Source organism: Trachinotus anak, unplaced genomic scaffold, assembly GCF_046630095.1.
Source record: "Trachinotus anak isolate AG129_WGS33_773 ecotype Australia unplaced genomic scaffold, CSIRO_AGI_Tana_v1 ptg000018l, whole genome shotgun sequence".
NCBI classification, from domain to species: domain Eukaryota; kingdom Metazoa; phylum Chordata; class Actinopteri; order Carangiformes; family Carangidae; genus Trachinotus; species Trachinotus anak.
This window is the reverse complement of record NW_027273869.1, coordinates 19,582,259-19,600,029: the sequence shown is the minus strand read 5'-3', so window position 1 is coordinate 19,600,029 and position 17,771 is coordinate 19,582,259. Positions and strand designations below refer to the sequence as shown.

Below are 17,771 nucleotides of genomic sequence, written 5' to 3'. Positions count from 1 at the left end.
CTGGGACAGCCTCCTTATGTCAACAGGAAATGTTTTTACCTGAAGAGTGATTCTGATGTTATTCTGTATTTTTATTATTATTATTGTCAGCAAATCCCACAAAAAACACCCAAAAACAACAACATGTAAGTGCGACTCTCTAAACTTTCTGACTTCTTTACTGTGTCTCAGTCTGAGCCTGTCAGTTCCTACTGAAGGTGGAAAGTTTGGGAACTATTTTCAGCAGCGGATTAATCCACACTGGGGGTTTTAGTGATCAGTGTGACTCACTGATATGTTTTTAATAGTTTTTAGGAACCGCTCAGCTCTGTCTCAGAGGAATCAGGCGGTGAGACACAGTAACTTGTTCGCAGGAAACATTCATTGTTATTTTGGTCTTTTTATGGAATTTGTTGAGAAGAAGAAAAATATAGACTAACACTAAACTTCTCCTTAAAAGTGTTGAACTTTAATTTCTTTTTTTTAAATCTTCGTTTTTCCCATCTGAAGAACAACAGTGAATATGTAAAAAATGAAATAACGACAATGTGTGCGACACCTCCATGCGTTGTGTAAATTGTTATAATTGTTCTATTATCTTTACAAAACACTTTTGACACTAGCAGTTTAAAAAAATTACATTTCCAAAAGGTGTGCTGATTTTTTTTTTTTTTTTTTTCCTTTTCAACCACGTTTTTGCTTTTCCATTATTCCATAATAAACAGGACAGTACATAGTTTACTTCTTCTATGTGCGTTGATTTTTCCCAAAGGCAGATAAAACGTCCAGTTTGGCCTTTTTTTTTTTTTTTTTTTTTTTTTGTACAATGTCAGAGTTTTTTTCAGTAAGCAGAGAGATTAATGAAGCTACAGGCCCGGTGGAAAAACAACAGTAAAAGTCCACAGTAGAGCGTACACAGAGAAAAGGTTTGTTCATGTACAGGTTTCAATCACTGCCACATGAGTATAACTTATTAAATAATTGCTGCTCAGTTTTTTTTTATTTATTCACCAAGTCATTTAAAAGTCAAACAAACAAAGCCTTTTACAGAAATCAAACATGCACGGTTTTATTCCTCTGTCCAGGAGAGTGGTGCGATGTAGTAATGACGTGTTTTTGTTTTACAAACCATTAACTCAACAAGTGGAGGAAGAAGGAGCAAAACTTTGAGCTGCACAACATCAATAAAACCATAATTTTTCTTTGAGCTGTGACATTTAGTCAATTAATCATTTACCAAAAAAAAGTAATTAACAAAATGTTATTAAGCAATTTTTCAATGTCAATAAATTCCTGCTTTTCTGTTTTATGGAATTTAAAATTGAATATTATTGGGAACAATAACTTGTTTGAAGATGTCACTTTGGCTCTTTTTCACTATTTTTCTGATATTTTATAAACCAAATGATAAATTTATTGAAAATAAATTGATAAACTGATTTTTGCTCAATATTTCAACTGCAAACTGAAACACATTGACCACTATCAAGAAACTGTTTTTAGCAAACCTGTAGGAACTGAGATGTTTAGGATTTGCTGTTTTTATTTTCTTTGTTTAGAAATTTGATTTAAATTTAAAAATGTGTAACCAAACCAAAAATCTGCATCAACAGCTGCTGCAATGATTCACGCATTAATCAATGAATCTGTTAAATTATTCAGCAACTGTTCTGACAACCAATTAATCATTCAAGTTATTTTTTCAACATAAAATGTCTAACTTTCTTTTGCTGCAGCTTCTCAAATGTGATGACTTGCTGCTTTTCTCCGAGAGTCAAATGTCTTTGGGTTTTGGGGACAAAATAACCAACTTAAAGACGTCACTATGGGTAATTTTTTAACATTTTATCAACTAAACAACAAATCAATGAATCAAAAAATGTATTTGTTTGTTGCAGCACTGATTTTTAGAAACTTTTAGCTAACTGATTGGTTCTTTTTTATTTCTAAATTTGATTTTAATTTCATAATGTGCAGTTTAATTTATAGAACAAAAATCAGGCTCAACAGCCGCCACAGTGTAATTTTAGATCCTTCTTGTTCTTGCATATGTTTTCTTGTTTATTTATAAAATAATCACATTTTTTTCATTTGGCTTTAACAATGAGGAGTTAATTCCATTTATATTTAGTTTACAGACGACTGTAGCTTTCGTTTGATAGTTTTTGTGCAGCTCCACCTGGAGTTTGTGTTTGTGATGTAGGTTTTCAGCTGCTTGGTAGAGGTCCTCACAGGTCCAGGACCTGATCCCTGACAGACCAGTGGAAACACGGCCGCCATGTTTAATTTTAGGGGATGTTTATGGGATTTGTGCTGATCAGACACCAGTGCACATGAAATCCATGACCCCCACTGAGCCGAAGACACTGGGACCATTTTTAACTGAGGTCACATGAAGTTGGGGAAAGTTTTGGCACCAAATGTAACTGGAGAAACATCAGCCTGCAGGTCGAGGAGTTAACTGAGATCAGTACTGATGCACTTCAGTTTGAGCTCTACTTCATCCTCACTGTTCATTTTCCTCTGTGAACGTGCGGGTGCAGGCCACAGCAGCAGATATCAGAGCTGAACCCGGGTCAGGTCTCAGTTATTAGGATCTGTGAAGACCTCTACATCCTGAATTTACCTTTGATCATCTCCCTGCAGTTTGACTTTCGTCCAGCAGGTGATGCTGTTACACCACAAACTTATGTTTACATTTTCAGATAATGGAGGTTTGTACAGTGTGTGTGTGTGTGTCTGGATGCATGTTAAACCCCCTTAAGAGACCCCCACCCCCCAAAACAAAAACAAAAGAAATCTTTGCTGAAGCCTGAGCCGCTTTTTTCTGTCTTCAAACTTAATTGCAACTGTTGTATTAATCATTTTTAGTATGAAACACACAAGAACTGCCGAAGGAGGGAGGTGAAGAGGCCTTCAATGTTTCTTGGAGGTTGTCTGTGATATTAGTCACTGCTTTGTTTCAAATTGCTGTTGAGTTATAGCATTTTTTATAAGAAATTATAGTAGATAAAGTGCTAAAAATATGATTTTTAGAGAATTTTGTCACTAAAAGCACACTGATTTTAATCATGAGGACTTCAGTTACTTTTACTTTGAAAGGGAACACTGAATAAAGTCTTTTAAATATGATTTCCCATGCTCCTTAGCGGCAGAGGCAGTGCTGAATGAACACAGCAGATCACTTTAGAGCGGACCAACCGGACAACAGAGACACTGATAAATGTGTGTGAGTATAATGTCTGTCAGTATGTATGACAGAGAGAATGTGTGTGTGTGTGTGTGTGTGTGTGTGTGTGTGTGTGTGTGTGTGTGTGTGTGTGTATGTTAGCCAGAAGAGCAGCACCCTCCAGCAGGTGTGGCCTGTGGTTCGTCATCGACGATCTGTACTCCTCTCCTACTCGAAGCTGATTGGCTGGCTCCATTGCCCTTCAACCTCTCCTCAGCCTGAGCTGTTTCCATCATCCCTGATAAAACACACACACACACACACACACACGCGCACACACACACACACACACACACACAAACAATGTTAAAATCATTCCATTTATAAAAACTAAAATTGTCATTTTTTCTTTGGGCTTCTGTTCAGATTAAAACAAACCAGATGTAAAGTGTTAATTTGTTTAGTTTTGTGCGATTTTGTGTAACTTTGTTGTTAGTAAGTTGGTATTACAGCAAAAGCATTTAAAAAAAAAAATAGCTGAGAACATTTGTGTGACTGGAGCTCTAAAAAAAAAAAAAAAAATGATGTGGTAAAAATGTTTTTCCATTTTCACTTTGATCTCGAGAGAGCGTCACTTCTCTTTTATCACCTCTGAATGTTCCTAAAAAAACCATCTTGTTATCAGAGTGACTTTGTGAGAACATCATGATGCAGATGTTCAGTTTGCATGATCACAGGTGAGCTCGTACTTTTACAGAGATCCAGGAAGAGCTCCTCGATGCCTTTGTTTAACTTGGCTGATGTGTGGTAGTGTTTGGCTCCCACCGACTCTGCATAACTAAAGAGAAACAGAGATAATAACCAACACGGGAGTTAACACCGTCGTCACCACCATCATCATCATCATCAGTGTTAATAATGAGAGTCTGTACCTCTCAGCCTCTTCCACTGAAACATGTCTGTCTTTGTCCAGATCAATCTTATTACCTGCAGAGAAAAGAAATCACACATTAATCTTTGTCCTCGTCTCACTCAGTGACTCTGCTTCTCATCAGACCACAAATCAAACAGGATTCATTTTCAGATAAACACTGAAGATTTTAAACCTTGTTTTTATTTAACAGTTGTTGAGAAAAGAGCCTGAGTTTTTTTAAACTACCAGGAAGTTTTAACCAAACTTTAAAAAAAAACACAAACTTAAGCTGCAGATTTATTGATCTGATCCAATACAATTAAATCAGGCTTCATCAGCAACGTGTTCATTTGGTTTAATTAATTAATTTGTACAGTAGCTCCTTAAACTAAACTCTGTCAGAGCATTCATCTTAAGTCACAGAGTCTCTATTAACGGACTAAATGACACATATTAGCTCATGTAAATGTATTTACATGGAACAGTTCATACACTGAGGTAGTTTTAAAAAGCTTTACTAATAAACTGTGAAGGAAAATGTAAAATTATGTGCAGCATTTCTGATGTAACAGGATTATTTAATGTAATCCTGTTCACCTTTTCCTCAGTTTGGGTTTTAAATCATGTGACTTCATGTAGGTGCAACTGTGTTATAAATATAAAGCAATAAAAACATAATACAAGTGATAAACATATTTGAGGTTTTTAGATGTATCATCTTATATGGTCACCGTCTTTGTTTATTCTCTCTATAGATAAAATCTTTAATCAGCTGATCTTTGTTCAGATATCACGCTCTGCACAGGTCAGAGTGCGACAGATGTAAACAGTGAAACACTTGAACGCAACACAAATAAAAACCTGCCTTTAAACAGCCTGTCGTGATGTCAGGTGTATTAAACTCCAGGTAACATTCAACCTTGTGCAAACACCCACGGTAACGATACGACTGTTAAACGCTGCAGCAGATTCATTATATTTAACAGTTACATCAATCATCATCAGCTCAGAGCCTCATGTGACTCACTGCTAATTAAAAACACTAAAAATACATTTTCCAAACAGCAGCTTCCACATCTGTCGCTGTGCTACTGTCCAAACACATGATGAACACAACAACAACATCGCCAACATAATCCAATTAAAACTAAAACTTCCCTCATGATGCCACACGCTGAGAAATAACTTGATATGTAGCAGCCATGACAACACAACAGAGACAAACACGCAAACATGACAACAGACGCTGCTGATCGTGTGTTTGTGTTCAGTTTGTCCTCACACAGGTGAGAGCGAAAACATTAACCATCTGTCTTCTTCTGCTGCTCTTTCTGTGTTGTCCGAAGCTCAATGAGTTGACTGCAGCTACAGTCGTTTGGAGTCTGGAGGACGCGTCTTATTTAATGTGCAGACCGTTTGTGTTCATATTTCCTTTTTAAATCTCTGGATAACGTTTCAGATGGGTTAAAAAAAGTAAAATAAAAATTTAAAAACTTACCTACTATACATAAACAAATCTCGTTGCCCAACATTTTCCTCAACTCTTTCACCCAGTTCTTCACCTGCAGCCACAGAAACAAACAAGAGGAAGAGGAGGAGGAGGGATAAGAGTTTAATAATATAGAAGACCAAAAAAAAAAAAACTGAAACCAAGATTAATTTTGTTATTTTCTGATGAAGTGAAGTGTGCGTCACCTTCTGGAAGGAGTCTTCGTCTGTGATGTCGTACACTAGTATGGCTCCATTGGAGTCTCTGTAGTAGATTGGACCTAACGCATGGAAACGCTCCTGACCTGCTGTGTCCTGCAGACAAACACAACACAGCTCACATCTGTCCGGTGTCGTGTTGTTGCCGTGACAACAGAGACGCAGGCTGTAACTCTCTTACCCATATGGCCAGGTTCACTCTCTTTCCTGTGATGTTGAGCTTCTTTGTGAGGAAGGATGCCTGCAGAGGAAGAGGAGGATGATGATTGTAACCATTAGGTTTTAATGATGATAAATCTTCCAGTCCTTCAGACAATCATGACCATATGATTTACAGCAGTGGTTCCCAACCTGTGGCCCGGGGCCCACTGGTGGGCTGCAAAGGGGGACTTACCCTCAATGATTTTAAAGTTTAAATGCGTAAAGAAAAATAAATAAATAAATGTGCAGGTTGGAAACACAAACCCTGAGTGCAAATACCAATGACTTTCAATCTGATCTTTACTTTGATGATTAATAATTGCTGAAGTCATTGATGAAACTGTGACGTTTCAGCTTCTAAATGGGAGAATTTTCTTTCTTAAAACTATAGTAACTTAAATATTTTGGGATGTTTGGACAAAACAAGACATTTGATGACATCAACGTGGGCTCTACGACACTGTGCCGAGTCATTTCTAACATTTTCCAAATAATTAATCACAACAAAATAATAATAATACATCAACAATGACAATAATCATTAGTTGAAGCTCTCATCCAAAACCTAAAGAGATTAAATTTACTGTCAAATATGACAGAGAAAAACAGCAAATCACCACATTTAAGGGGCTGGAACCAGAAAATATTTGGTATTTAACAATTGTTGACTGTAAAAATTGTTGCAGATTCATTTTGTATCAGTTGTCTAATCGATAAACTGACTAATTGCTGCAGCTCCACAGTGACGCCTTGTGAACCTTTAATCATATCACCAAGGCCTCTGATGGTGGATTAGTCTCAATCAACTAAAAACTCTTTAGTTATTTTGATCTTCAAACAACTAATGAGCCATTAATCATCATCATCATCATCATCATCTGATTAGTCTCAATCTTCATGACAGGTCTTAAAAATGTACTTTCTGCATGACTGAACTGAGAGAAATCTCAGAGTTCATATTTACGTGACTCAAAATCAATACTGACTGTTTAACTCAATTATTCACAAAAAGAGAACATTTTATTCAACAACAGCCATAAATAATGAGATCACACAAGACAGAAAAAGAAAGTGATGCAGTGAGGAAGCAGCCAGTGGAGATAATATATTTATGTTTTCAGTCCCTGAGAGACGACAGTTTGCTTATCAGTTATGAAAGGAAGTGAGAGAAAACAAATATTTCTTTGAGGAAACAGTCTCAGTGATCTAAGTAGAAAAGTGCATAAATTTCACTGCTGAATTCAGTCGCCTGCAACAGTTTCATTTTCATCTGGAAACTGCGAGAGTTTCCTGCCCCCAGTTTGTTGAACGCAGCTCTGATAAGAACCCAAAGGTCAAAGTCAGTGTGGGGACAAGGCTGTTTTTTTTTTTTCAGATTTATTGGGCTGTTCAGCGTCAGCGTCTCCACCGAGATTAAGACTCAACGTCAGCAACAGAAACGATCTGAAGGTTCAGACCAAGAGGAAGAGGAGGCAGAGTTATCACGGAGTGAGCAGGGATGTAACAGTGTGTGGTTCTGTCCCAGGATTGAGTGTGTGAATGTGTGTGAGCTCGGTCAGCTGACCGGGTGTGTCCATGGACATGTGACTTCTTACCAAGGTGAACGCTGCCCATAAAATACTTTTAAAAAAAAAAAACAAAAAAACACAATTGTTCATCACAACTTACAACAACCACAACTAATGACTTTAAAATCCATGAATCAGTCACAGCAACAGACAAACAGGCTGAATCCAATCAATTCAACCAGCTACAGATCATTTTGATTATTGATTCATCTCCCCGTTATTTTATCAATTGATCAATTTGTCTATATAAAATGTCTGATATCATTTCCCGCAGCTTTTTGGTGTCACTTCCACTTCCATGTTTGCAGCTCGTGTGTCGTCAAATTGATGAAGATTTATTCATGTTCTGTCTATTTGCGTGTGTTTTGTTAAGTTGCAGTGTGTTGAGCTCTCTGGGCCACTGTACGAACTCCAGCAAATTAACCATCCACAGCCTGCTGACAGTATCAGCTCTGACAGTGGACGAGGGGACAAATATGTACAAATGAATGAAGAGTCTCATGACGAAGCCTGACAGTTAGAAATGATGCCGAGCTCGTGCTGGGAGATTTCAGAAATCAGCAGCATCAGAAGATTTTCCACCATTTCTGATCTTCAAATGAAAAGATCAGAGGGCCTCATTTCATGTAACGCGTCAAAACGTCTCCACCACTGGCAGAAAATCGCAATAAAATCATATGTTGATCTTCTGCTGCATTGATCCCATCATGTAAAAACTCTGTAGGTCACATGTGGGTGAGTGTAAACTGTGTCTGAGCCCTGCAGCAAAAGGGCTGAGGAACGTTCAAGACCATGTGACTGTTCACACTGGAGGAGTCCACAGGACCTGGAGGGGTCTCTGCTGCCTGGGTCTTACAAACGCCTGGGAGATCTGAATTGATTCCTTCCATGTTATGGAAATGAGAAACATGGTTCACCCACTAACTGGATTTATCGAGGAGAACAGCAATTTTTTCTCCACGTGAACATGTAACCAGATTATATACGTCCAACATGAACATTCAACCATTGATGTAATTCAGACGCCGCTGTGAAGAGAGGGAAGCTCTGCTGTCTGTGCTAAATTAAACAAACCATCACATCAGTTTAATGAACGTCCTAAATTTATGGTTTTCATTGCTTCATGAAAACACGTCAGGCCACGCTTCCAAAATAAGGTCGGGGGAAATCTGATGCATGTATACTCAGATTTACAGTCACCAGGTCACCACAGTGCACGTAAACATGTTCTCCAATAACCAACTGCTTTAGTAATCAGGTTATTTAAGTGCATGTAAACACACTACATGACAAATAGGAACAATCCCGACTTCACCGTTTCAGGATTTTTCCATCTGGTGAAACTTTCTACTTTCTGCCTCAGGCTGCGGCTTCAACACCAGAAGCTGCGACTACGCAACAGCCAAGTTAATGACGCAACCCACAAACTCCGGCGCAGCGCCAACTTAGGCAACCACAGCCGCCTAAAGATGCGAGGCTTTCTATCACTGTCACTCTGAGCTCATCACTCATCTGCCGACAGAGACCATGCTGGTTTGATTCAGCGGCTAGAAGTCGTTCCTGATGCTCCATCACTGGCTGCTCTGATGGAAATGCTGCATCATTCTTCCTGCTTTGAGACCCACAGTCAGCGCGAGGCTTTTGTAACCTGATAAACAACTGAAACAGAGTCAGAAAGGCGGAGCAGCTGCCTCTGAGCGCGGCTGACATGGGATATGCAAACACACTCAGACAGTGAAGGCATTTTATCGGCTCGGAGGCCATGAGCACAGTGATACGGATGAATATGAAAACTCAGTTTACATTTGGAAAGTTTTCCATCCTCACTCATGATTTCTGGACTGTTGTCTGAACTTCTTTGTCCTCAGTGAATGAAAAACTGGTCCAACCTCCTCATGGCGTTTTCTGAGGAAACTGATGGAGCAATTTTCTCTAAACCTGTTCTGCCACCTTTAACCCGAACCATTATTTTCATCAGCCATTCATCTGCTGATTATGCTCTTGATATATCAACTAATTGTTTGGTCTATAAAATATGACAAAATGGTGAAAAATGCTCATCAGTCAGGTGACATCTTCAGATGTTTTGTTGGTCAAGCAGTTCAAAACCCAAAGAGATCCGGTTTACTGTCATGACATCTTCACATTTCAGTAGCTGGACCAGCTAATGTTTCACTGTTTGCTCAAAAATGTTTATTAATCTGTTCCTTAAGGTTTTTTATTAACCATTTATTTGTAAACTCAGACAGTCAAAAGTCTAAATTGACATTTTTCAAATGTCTTGTTATGTCTGACGAATAGTTTAAAGTTTCATTATGATATCAACCAGAAGAAAGCAGCAAATCTTCACATTTCAGAAGCTGAAACCAGAAAATATTTGGTTTGTTTAGTGAAGCTGAGAGAGAGAGAAAAAAGGAGTAAGACCGAAATAGAAAGTTCACATCTGTGGGTGAGACGGAGGGAAGCAGAGAAATAAAACTGAAACTTTTATTTTAGTTATTCCAACTCAGTGTAACTCTTAGAGGAACACTGAACATATATGCTGTGTGTTTATTATTTAACCCTGTTACAGCAGAGAAGTGAGCTTTAAAGGTCCATATTTTACATTTTTCCTGTGGTTTTTTTTGAAGTGCTGATATCCATAAGAGGATATAATTGTGGTTTTACCAGGAATGAGTTTTGAGAACTAACCAAAAACCATCTCAATGCAGTTTTACATCTCTCTCAGGCTTCTCTCTGGAGCTGTAGTAACAACAGGTCAGTCAGCCAATCAGAGGAGAGGATCTGAGCCTGTGTATGGTTGTGACATCATAAAGATCCAGCAGTCCTGACGGCTGGTTTTAAGGCTCAGTTTCTGAATACAGGCTGTGTGCATTTCTCTGTGGACTGAGGCTTTGATACTTTCACAGTATTAATATAGAACCTAGACCTGCTTTATAATCACAAACACATGAACGTCTACCTTTAGACTGTGTGGAGATTTGACCAGGGTGTGTTAATGTGGAGCCTTTATCAGTGGCTGTACAGGGATTCATTATTCAGCACATTTTATTATTATTAGATATACAACTGCAATTTTCATAAATAATACTAACACAAATATAGACTGAAACTACTCACGCCAAACATCAATTTCAAATTATACTGGTTGACGCTAATGAAATTACAAGTACAGCTTTTCTTTTACTTTCTCAGTTGCTGTGTACCAGCTGATATTCACATTTAATAAATCAGGAAACTTACAGTTATCCCAGGAACAAATTTGTACTGAAACTGTATTTAATCCTCAGTAGTAGTTCAAAAACATTAAATTGGGCCACTCAGGCCAGAGCGAGAGCTCCACTTTATCCATAACTGTAGCAGGGAGCCATCAGCACAGACAGCTGCTGATATAACGACACTCAGTGGGTTTCAGCATCATATCACTGATGCAGCAAACATTGATTATCCACAGTCTATGTGACAGTTTCCCCTCTGATAGCTGCATGTAATTCAGTTTGACGGTAAGGTTCACTTCCAGCAGTTAAAGGGAAAGTTGAATAAAGACAGACCACATATGGACCAGGTCTAACTTAAAGGTCCTGTATTGTATAAAAGGTCGATCTCCATGTGTTTGTGATTCTAAAGCAGGTCCAGGTTCTATATTAATACTGTGAAAGTATCAAAGCCTCAGTCCACAGAGAAATGCACACAGCCTGTATTCAGAAACTGAGCCTTAAAACCAGCCGTCAGGACTTCTGGAACTTTGTGATGTCACAACAAAGCAGTCATTTTCTCAGCTATGACCCAAGCACCGCCCACCTGAAAGAAGCCTGAGAGAGGAAATGGGAAACTACATTGAGAAGGTTCTTGGTTCTTAAAAGCACAAATCTATCTTCTAATGGATATTAACACTTGTGAAGTGCAAAGCATGGGACCTTTAAAAAGCCCCACGTTTACACTTGTCAAACCTGGACCTGATTAACAGACTCCACAGACAGGTTGAGACTGTTTCACATTTATGAAACTGGAATTAGACAAAAAACACAAATAGGGCGATTTCATTGTTTGTTCTTACCCCATCAGACCGGGTCCAGATCAAAACCACTGGTCCTAGATTTATCAAATCTGGACCAAAGTCACCAGGAGAAGCTACAACCTGTTTAAAACAGTCTCAGATTTGTGAAAACTTTATTCATACTGCGAAAAGGCAAAAATAATCCCGGACCACCCCATCCAGACCTTTTTTTTATTTTACTGATTCTACCTGCATTTTACTTGTGATGGAGTATTTTCAGTGCGGTATTAGGATTTATATTCAAGTAAATGGTCGGAGTTCATCTTCCACCACTGCAGGTACCCAAATCTTGGCACATCAGTGGACGCTTGACTTTCACCTCCCTCACCCCGGCTAGACCTGGCTAGACGGGCGGCTCCGGTTTCAGCCACAGCCCCCGCTCTCCCGGCACGGCTTGGGCAGCGTAACACGCGTCCACACACAAGTGACAGCACTACAAACACCCCCACCTCAACAAAACAACCCCTCCCTCCCCCAGTCCTCTTGGACTTGCAATAAAACAAACACCTCCGTTTAACAGTGACTGAGGTTAGCTGACAAGCTAACCCGGGTCAGCGGCTCCCCGGCGGTCTGCCTTACCTGTAGAGTTGTGATGTGTTTGTCGTTGAATTTGTTTTCGCAATATCGCAGCACCAGCGACGTCTTCCCCACGCAGCCTTCCCCCAGCAGCACCACCTTGAAGGAGTAGGTCTTGCTGATGTTGCCGCCCGCCCCTCCGGCCGCCATGGCTGGGAGTTATATTAAACTAATTTATCGGCGTTTATCAAAACAAGTGGTGTCAAGCTAGCGCTGCTAATGCTAACCCCCGTCGGAACTGAAGTCCTGCGTAGCTCACATCGGCTTCCGACTTTTAAAAAACAGCTAAAAAATCAGGAGAAAAACACATCGACAGCACAGGAGAATCCGACGCTAATCAATATTTGCTGACAGATGTGACACAGATGGGTCTACGCTGTGGAATACGTCCCCTTTCGACCTGATGCGAACGCCTGGTTCTCACCCAACTAATGGCGTCTCTTTGAGCTAGCCGTTAGCCGGTTAGCTCCGCCGAAGATCGTCTACGGCCGGAAAGATGGATCACTCAGTTATTTGAAGAGCAGACATCTCACTCCCTCTTCATTTCCTGCTTGTATGTCTTTAGTTGGGTAAAACTACAAACACGTTTCTGCTCTATTATAAGTAAAAGTAAATAAACAATTACAGACAAACATAGAATACATTTACACACCAACTGTACAAGTTAATGCGTAAAAAGTGAACAGCATGACCTTGCCTTGGTTAAAGTACATTCTGCTCATAATACCTCTGTACTTTTACTTGAGTAGTATTTTGAACGCAGAACATTTACTTGCATTAGAGTAGTTTCACATTTACAAATTGCTACGCTAAGATCAGAGCTCTTCTTCCATCACTGTTTGTTGGCTGACCCTGGAGTCGTCAGGAGTTTGCTCCTCAGAACTGGCAGCAGAGTGAGAGCTCTGCTTCGTCCTCTGTGTTCGGTCACATGATGACGGAGCCGCTGCCTGTCACAGCCCTCGGTGCTGGGGGAGTGGAGGGGGTTTCTGATGCTGGATCATCAATCTGACAGTGACTCCACAGTCTCAGAGCTTTTTATATGGGGGTCACCTGGGGTTAGGGTGCAAAAGGCATTTTGTGTTTTTATTCTGTTCCGCTTTAATTATGATTTAATGGAAAAACAATATATAAATCTCAGATTTTTATTATAGAAACATGATTGGTTCATGTTCAGACAATATTTCTGTGTATTTCCTCAACCTCCTTCCACAGAAAAACATCGTTGTAACTGATTTTGAGATATAGAGCTGCAACTATCGATTGTTTTCATTATTGATTACTCTGCAGATTATTAATTTGATGAACTGATTAATCGCTTTGTCTATAAAATGTAAGAAAATAGTGGAAAATGTCTGTTATAGTTTCCCACAGCCCAAGGACATGTATTCAAATGACTTGTTTTATTCAACCAACAGTTCGAAACCCTTGAATTTTATTGATTGTAAATTAGTTTGTGAATGTGTTCAACCAAATCAACAAGGTCTCGAGACCCAGTCCTGTAGGAGGACTCTGCGTCAAATCCAGTTTTAAGCCTTTTATCATTTCAGTCATTGTGTAGTTCACATGCTGCAGATTCCTAAATATAAATTGTGTTTAATCAAATTTCCATAAACTACAGATGCGGATTAACAGGAGGACAAGGCCCATATCCACTAACTAACCTGTTACCAGACACCTGCATTTCTGTTCTGAAGTCTGAAAATAATCTCTCCAAAATAAAAAACAATGGTTTCTATCCCTGAAATGAAACTCTTCAGATTTTACAACCAGACAGTCAGAATGAGCAGAAGAGACACTGAACTAAAGTTACAAACAGGAGGAGATGTAAATTAATCTAACGCCTGTAATTTGAGCTTTCGTGTGGAATCACCTTTGTGTAAATATATGAAATATATGATATGCAAATAAAATTGTGAATAAAAATGAATCAAATAAAACATGTATAAAGCCACGTAAGCTCTGAAGTTCTCATCCATCTTTGTTTCTCACTGTCTGTCAACTGCAGCCTCAAGGACCCCTGGAACTCCTTTAAGGACCCCTGGAAACTCCTGGAACCTTCTCATTTGACAGTTTGTGTCTCTGGGTGCAGAACAGCTGATCGGCCATTAGAGGTCAGGGTCGCACCAGAACTGGAGCCACAGAGAAACAAGCTTCAGAAACATTAAAAGGAGCAGTACAACTGAAATAAACTGTCATAACTACCACTAATAGTTAATCGAATGTCATGTGTGTAATCACTTACTGCTGTCAAATACTTCACTAACTTTACTTTATTATTTTTACAAGTAGTTTCCAGGAGCTCGCAAGGGTCTTCCAGGAGTTATCATGGAGGATCCTTGGGAAGTTTTGAGGCATCAGTAAAGAGTTTTCAGCTGCTTTTCAGAGTTTTTATTAGTACTAGTGTATATTTTTGAATATTTATGATATGTAATCATGTGTTTATTATTAATGTCATATATTTATCTAAGCTTACAACATTTGATTGTCTTTAGCTTTGTGATTATCAAAGAGTTTTTTTCTTCTCCTGTTTATTTTGTGTATTTGTTGACCTGGATGATGAGCGGATGTATGAAACTGTCCTCACAGGCAGAAATAAAGTTGTATTGAATTTAAATTTTACATGAGTGACATAAATGAATTCAGGCCAAATAAACAACTTGAATTATTCTAATATAAAACAACTACTTCAACTTCAACTTCAGTAACTTTATTTGTCCCCAGTGGGGCAATTTAGTCTGCAGCAGTGGGCAATGAATGAAAACATAAAAACACTGGGCACATAAATACAACAACAAGGCCAATAGATAAAAGACAATAAGTTAATAAAAACAAAAGAGAAACAGAACATTAGTAAATTATATGTTCAGACAACATCTACCTTTCCTCCCAGGATTTAGGAGGGAGAAGGCAGCGGGTTGAAAAGACTTGAAAATGACATAAATGAATATCAGTAACTCCTGCCATCCTGAGACAGCAGACACGGTGAAGGCCCCCGCCCTCCCACATCTGGGCGAGACTCCCACACTGACACAGTCGCCAGTGTTTGTAGCCGTTTTGTGTTTTGCAACTTTTTATGGTCCTTTCACATCTTTGGAGAACTTCTGTGTCTCTCTGTGGTCGTTTTACGTCTCTTTGTGATCATTTTACGTCTTTGTGGGCCTCACGAGTCTCTTTGTGGGCAAGTTGCAACTCTTTGTAATAATTGTACGTTTCTTTGTGGTCATTTTTTGTCTCTCTGTAGTTGTTCTGTGTCTCTTAAGCCCAAAACCGAAGCCTCTTGGTCATTTGATTGACTTTTCAACTGGAAACATAAACAACAATCACTTCATACAGAGGCTCTGATATTAACACACCAACTACCTTCTTACTCCAGCAGGGGGGGCACCAGGGGAGGGCAGATAGAGTCTAGTGGGGGGGTGGAGTGCTGTTCCACACCTGTACACCACCTCTGTATGTGTGATCCCCAAAATGTGGAACTATTCCTTTAAATGAGCTGAGAGAAGAGACGCTCCTCTGCTGGTGTGGGACAGATTGCCTCACACTGTTGCATCATCACTTTAGTGCAGTGTGTGTGTGTGTGTGTGTGGCAGATAACTATCTTCATATCTCACCCACACCACCATCCCCCCAACACACACACACACACACACACACACACACACACACACACACACAGTATATATAATAGAAAGACTCACTGCTTTACTTCTATAACAAACTAATGAAACACAGATGTGTAGATAGAGTGTGTAATCATTAGCTCGAGCTCCGTCCCTCTCTCTCTGTGGTGTGTGTGTGTGTGCGTGTGTGTGTGTGTGTGTGTGTGGTCATCATATTAGAGAGTGAATATTGGACTAGATTCATCAGATGAAGTTATTTATTAGAACTGTAAAGCTGGTGTCTGTTTGATTTGACGTCTTTCATTTTATTCATTAACCTTTTATTGTTAATTATTCACATTTTGAGTGAAACCACTTGATTCTGTTTTGTTTATCTTTAAACTTGTGTTGGATTTGTTCTAATATTGAAATTATGTTTCTGATTATGTAAAAATGCTGGACACAGTCATCCTTTATGAAACAACCTGACAAAGCGCTTCACTTCTCTGTTAGAGCCAAACAACATAAAGACACAAACAGACAAAACTATAAAAACTGTAAACAAACATTGAAAAATCTCTTTTTAAATGTATTGCTTACTTTAAAAGAAAGAAAAGATGCAGATGAGAAATTAACTGAATGAGTGAAAATCACATGTGCATTCACAAGTTGTCTATATACAAATGTAATGTATGTACATATAAATATAAATAAAAAAGTGAAATAATTTCATATATTTACATATATATATATATATAGCTCATACAAATATGTACATTTATATATGTATGCTTATATTGTAGACATATGTTACATAAATATATATCCATCCCTGAGCCTGTTAATATATATTGAGATAATATACAATAGGGTCCAAAAGTCTGAGACCACTTTGCCAGAATGTGAAGATAGACATGTTTAAAATAAATAAGAAAAACATATATGAGCATATAGACTTTTTCATATGTATATGTAAATGTACAAATGTTATTATGGGTATTTCATAAATTCTATAAGCCTTTATCGTCATATATGGGACATAGTTCCTTTATGGATTATATGTCACAATATCTGAAAATCGCATCATGTTACTTAGTGAGTTATTGAGTTAGTTATGTAGTTTGTTAGTTATGAGTTTTATTTGTTTTCATTGAGACCATGAGAACAAGTTACACATGTTGTGTGTTTTATTGTTGCTTTAATGGCTGATTTAACATCTGGCCAAAGAACAACAGCCGACACTGAGCCCACACATTTACAGTGAACCTGATTAATGTGCATTGTCTCTGGAAACAAACACAAACAACACACACACTCAAACACACACACACGCACACACACACACACACACAAACAAAAAAACGTGTATAAAAGTTTATAACAACATGAGTCACACAGAAAAACTCATTAAAACAATCACAAACTTTATTGAAATGATCAGCAAGTTGAATTTATTACAGAAAAACAAACACGTTCAAATGTAATAAATCGCTAAATGTTTTTATTTGTAATTGATTTGCTGATTTAATTAATTCTGTGCATGTATTGATTATTTCATTCGTTCAGTATCCTGTTCTCCCTCCCTCTGTCTGTGCTGTGATAAATGACCACAGACAGTGACACAGTGAGGTATATAAAAGTGCTGCAGTAGGAGCAGAGGGAATCAAACACACACACACTTCCACACACACTTGCTCTCTCTCTCCACACACACACACACACACACACACACACACTCCGGCTCTGCGGCTCCACGCGTGCAGCCTGGACAGCGACCAAGCTTCTCTCAGACAACCTGGATGTTTTATTCCAGCCTTTTATCTCCTCTCTGTTAATCCAGATGAGCTGAGTTTGATCTGCACCGTTTCCAGCCAGACTCCAACAACAAGCACAGCGGGATCCGGACCCCGGGCTGCAGCTGTGCTGCTGCGTGATTATTACTTCTGAGTGCGGCTTCACTGGAGCTCAAACTTGTATCCTCCGAGGACAGACCACCGGGGAC

The 17,771-nt window shown here is 38.9% G+C and overlaps 1 protein-coding gene across 2 annotated transcripts; it reads right to left on the bottom strand.

Moving 5' to 3' along the window:
• Nucleotides 1-543: 543 nt before the first annotated feature.
• Nucleotides 544-12,623, bottom strand: rab21 (RAB21, member RAS oncogene family). Of its 2 annotated transcripts, XM_071502150.1 has the most exons (8): nt 12,174-12,623; nt 5,950-6,009; nt 5,757-5,864; nt 5,560-5,623; nt 4,081-4,135; nt 3,898-3,986; nt 3,318-3,446; nt 544-3,285 (listed from the first exon to the last, which is right to left on the bottom strand). In XM_071502150.1, the coding sequence occupies exons 1-8, from the start codon at nt 12,318-12,320 to the stop codon at nt 3,161-3,163; spliced, it is 777 nt and encodes a 258-aa protein (XP_071358251.1). In that variant the 5' UTR covers nt 12,321-12,623; the 3' UTR covers nt 544-3,160. The 2 variants fall into 2 exon arrangements, with proteins under 2 accessions (XP_071358251.1, XP_071358252.1); XM_071502151.1 differs by having other exon boundaries at nt 544-3,446; nt 12,174-12,620.
• Nucleotides 12,624-17,771: the final 5,148 nt, after the last annotated feature.

Excerpts from the sequence above, each read along its gene's own strand:
- rab21 (XM_071502150.1), bottom strand. The coding sequence starts at position 12,320 with ATGGCGGCCGGAGGGGCGGGCGGCAACATCAGCAAGACCTACTCCTTC. Across the intron at positions 3,447-3,897 it reads CTTCCTGGATCTCTGTAAAA|GGATGATGGAAACAGCTCAG; the intron begins GTACGAGCTCAC and ends GTGTTTTATCAG. Across the intron at positions 3,286-3,317 it reads ACCTGCTGGAGGGTGCTGCT|ACACACACACACACACACAC; the intron begins CTTCTGGCTAAC and ends ACACACACACAC.